The 3,459-nt window shown below is 38.8% G+C and overlaps 1 protein-coding gene across 1 annotated transcript; it reads left to right on the forward strand.

The window, feature by feature from the left end:
• Nucleotides 1-943: 943 nt before the first annotated feature.
• Nucleotides 944-3,356, forward strand: LOC104526997 (ubiquitin-conjugating enzyme E2 variant 3-like; the record flags this gene model as incomplete). Its single annotated transcript, XM_010170597.2, has 4 exons — nt 944-1,003; nt 1,677-1,761; nt 2,398-2,460; nt 3,193-3,356. Coding segments are annotated over exons 1-4 (372 nt in total), but the record flags the coding sequence as incomplete, so codon positions are not given.
• Between the last annotated feature and the right edge of the window lie 103 nt (nt 3,357-3,459).

Consider the following 3,459-nt stretch of genomic DNA (forward strand, 5'->3'; position numbering starts at 1 on the left):
CAGGCGTTACCGTGTACCTGGGGATTTTCGTGGCCATCCCTGCGCTGGTGTCTCCGCGCTTTAGAAACACTGCTCTGTTTTTACAGCGTCCCTCTGCGCTGAAGGCGTTTTAATTTCCATATGAGAAGCTGAGGTATGCGTATGTAAATTTGGGGCACGCCAAATAATTCTAGGTGCAAAATGAGAGAGGTCTGTGTCCAACTCACCTCGTAAATCTTCCAAACTTTAGAAAAGAACAAAATATTTAATAGGAATGCCTATTTTTCAAGGGCACATAGTGAGTGAACAAGGGGTAATGGCTTTGGGAGAGGGGAGATGGAGATGAGATGTGAGGAAGAAATTCTTCAGTGAGAGGGTGGTGAGACACTGGCCCAGGTTGCCCAGAGAAGCTGTGGCTGCTCCTCCCTGGAAGTGTTGAAGGCCAGGCTGGATGAGGCTTTGAGCAACCTGGTCTAGTGGAAGGTGTCCCTGCTGCTGGCAGGGGGGTTGGGACTGGATGAGCTTTAAGGTCCCTTCCAACCCAAACCTTCTATGGTTCTCTTCCACATTGCGAATAAGAAGGGGGTCAGCTGGGGAAAGATGGCTTTAATTTCACAACCAGGTGTACCAACACTTCTGAAATTATGTTAAATTTAAGTTGTCTAGACATTCCTAATTTGAACACCTTTTATTTTTTTATTTATTACTGCTTGACTTTGCAGTATCCCGTAGTCTGAATGTGGAGAAGGTGACTAAAAGCTGTTTCTTTTCAGCAGCTTTCTGTTTTCTTGTACAAAGCAGAAAATGGTTGTACCATCCACACAGCTGTAGTAGGATGTAGGTATTCCAGTGCAGTGAGCAGCTCTTTAAGCCATTGGCAGGCTGCAGTTGTGTTTGCTTAGGTGAGGGTTCTAGGACAACAACAGACTTCCTAAAATGAGAAGCAGATGCTCTAATCTAGGAAATGGAAAATATTCTTCAGAACTTTAAGATGCAGGAGAATGCAAATCTCTCGAACATTCAGGTATTTGACTGGCTAGGGATAATCTAAATGAAGTAGCAGTGATTCATTCTTGCTGATAATTACTTTCAGGTCACATTTCAAGCCTCAGTACTGTTAATTTGTGGGCAGGTTTTCTGCAGGTGTGAGAGTGGAGAGCATTAATTTGTTTCATTTTTCTCAGCTCTCAAGAACAGTTTAAACATAGAAAAGAAAATCCTGAAGGCTAATTACATACACATTTAACATGTTTGTGGAAATCAACATCTTATGAAACTCTTCTAAAATGTGTGCAGGTGGATCTGAGTTTTTAGTAGTAACTGTATTGGTAGCAAGACAACTTTTTTCGAAGATATTTTTATATTGTTTTAATTATCGTGTGCAGAAGAGACTATATTTTATTAAGCCTCTACTACACAGCTGTAAAGGGGAAGGAGTGGTTTATAAGGAGTGATGTTCAGAATTTGCATTCTAATGTAGCAACAGCAGAACCTGTGATACCTTTAAAGCTTTTTTTTAATAAATTTTTTTGATAATTTATTTCACACCAAAACTATTTATGATACAACAGGTAATTATTACCTTACCCTTCTTGTGTTTCTACTTTTTTCTGATTCCTTTTCCCTGTCTCCTGTAATGAAAGAAGCCTTTGAAATAAAACAATTTTTTCTGTTTTTTTTTTCTCCCCCCTTCCCAGTATAAGTTCAGAGACCTGACCATAGAAGAACTAAAGAATGTTAACCAGACCTACCCAAACTTCACATTCTCCATGAACACGTACAGTAAGTGATACATTGAACTAATTGGGATTCTTACTTACCATAAATTCAGACTGTGTATAATAGAATCTACATTGTATGAATATCTTTCAGTTGTGTTTCTCTTTATTTTGACTTGCAGTAAAATTTCTCATGCCACGTGACTGTTTTTGAAAGTTCTTCCAAGAATGCATACAAATGAAAACCTAAGCAACTCATTCACTGAATTTAATTTTGACTTGTCAGTAATTATAGAAGATTTATGTTCTTTGGAATTCTTTATATGTAACAGTATTTTTCCCATATCCCATGATTGTATTGAAAGCATTTTGGTGTCTTTAGTTTATGAAATGTAACTTCTGGAATCCCTCAGCCTGACTGAAAGTTCCTACAACACCAGAATTACTCAGGACAAGGGATTTTCAGACTAATGTGCTTAGTTGTCCCAATGCCATTTTCATTAAGATTCCAATAAGAAATTATCTCAAAGGGAGAAGGGGGACCTTAGTAACATTTTAGCCTTGGTTCTTCCAGGAGCAGTGTATTTGATATCTAAAGAAAAATTAGTGTTGTGTATTGGTAGTTGTGGATGGGATTGCCATGCCAGATTTGAAAGGATTTATTACTATTATTACCTTAAAATCACATTTTTAATTTTAGCCTTCAAGGATGGATCCCAGAAGGACCTCCTGAATTTTAGCGGTACTGTTCCAGTGAAATATGGTAAGATAAGGCAAATATAATTTCCTTACTGGTTATGAATCTAATTGTATAGTTTGTTGGGTACTACCTCTTAATATATTGTGCAGCTTCTTTAAAGGTGGCTATAAGGATTTTGCATTAATTGTCAGAAGGCACTTCTGCTGCCTAAACAAGTCCCTTCATGCACTCATAAACGCTGAAATAAGGTGCTATTAGATAAGTCAATTAAAAAAATCATGTAGTTTCAGACTGTAGGCAAACTCTTTGGTTGTCATGGAGGTTGCATGAACTCTACAAGCCCTATGCTTGTATTGGCAGTGTCCAGAGGTAACTAGTAGGTAATTTTTAATTTTTAATTTAAAGCCTTTGAAGGCTGAAGTAAAGCTCTTTAATAGATGCCTCTTTGCATCAGTTGTTCATTCCTAAGATAAGTATGAAATGGGTAGCTGTAAGAGATTGCTTTGCCTGGAAAAGGGGACACACTGGCTGTTAGAATACCCTGGGAAACAAAACGATGACAAAGCTTTATATTAAGAAAGACACAATGGTTAGCACTTCAAGTTGATCCAGACAACCCTGCCTTTATTAACTAGTCTAAGTAACATAAACACTTTCCAGTGTCAATCTAGAAAGTGATCTGTCAGGCTTTTTTTCTTTTTTATTAAGAAGTGTGAATCACACGCACAAATGCCTGGTTTGTGGTGCCTCTTCTCAATGCAGAAGTTAGCAATGGCTTTTGTTTTGTGTTAACAGGTAATTCCTATAACATACCTGTTCGTCTGTGGATTCTGGATTCTCATCCCTTTGCTCCCCCCATTTGTTTCTTGAAGCCGACGTTGAACATGAGCATTTCAGTGGGAAAGCACGTGGATGCTCGTGGCAGGATTTATTTGCCCTACCTGCAAAACTGGAGCCATGTAAGAGGTGGAGTGGCTGACAGGGGTGGAAAGTATTTGGGAAAGTATTTGGGCTGACAGGCGTGGAAAGTATTTGGGCAACCCCAGGCACAAATACAGGCTG

Source organism: Antrostomus carolinensis, unplaced genomic scaffold (genome assembly GCF_000700745.2).
Source record: "Antrostomus carolinensis isolate BGI_N321 unplaced genomic scaffold, ASM70074v2 scaffold49286, whole genome shotgun sequence".
Lineage (NCBI taxonomy): Eukaryota > Metazoa > Chordata > Aves > Caprimulgiformes > Caprimulgidae > Antrostomus > Antrostomus carolinensis.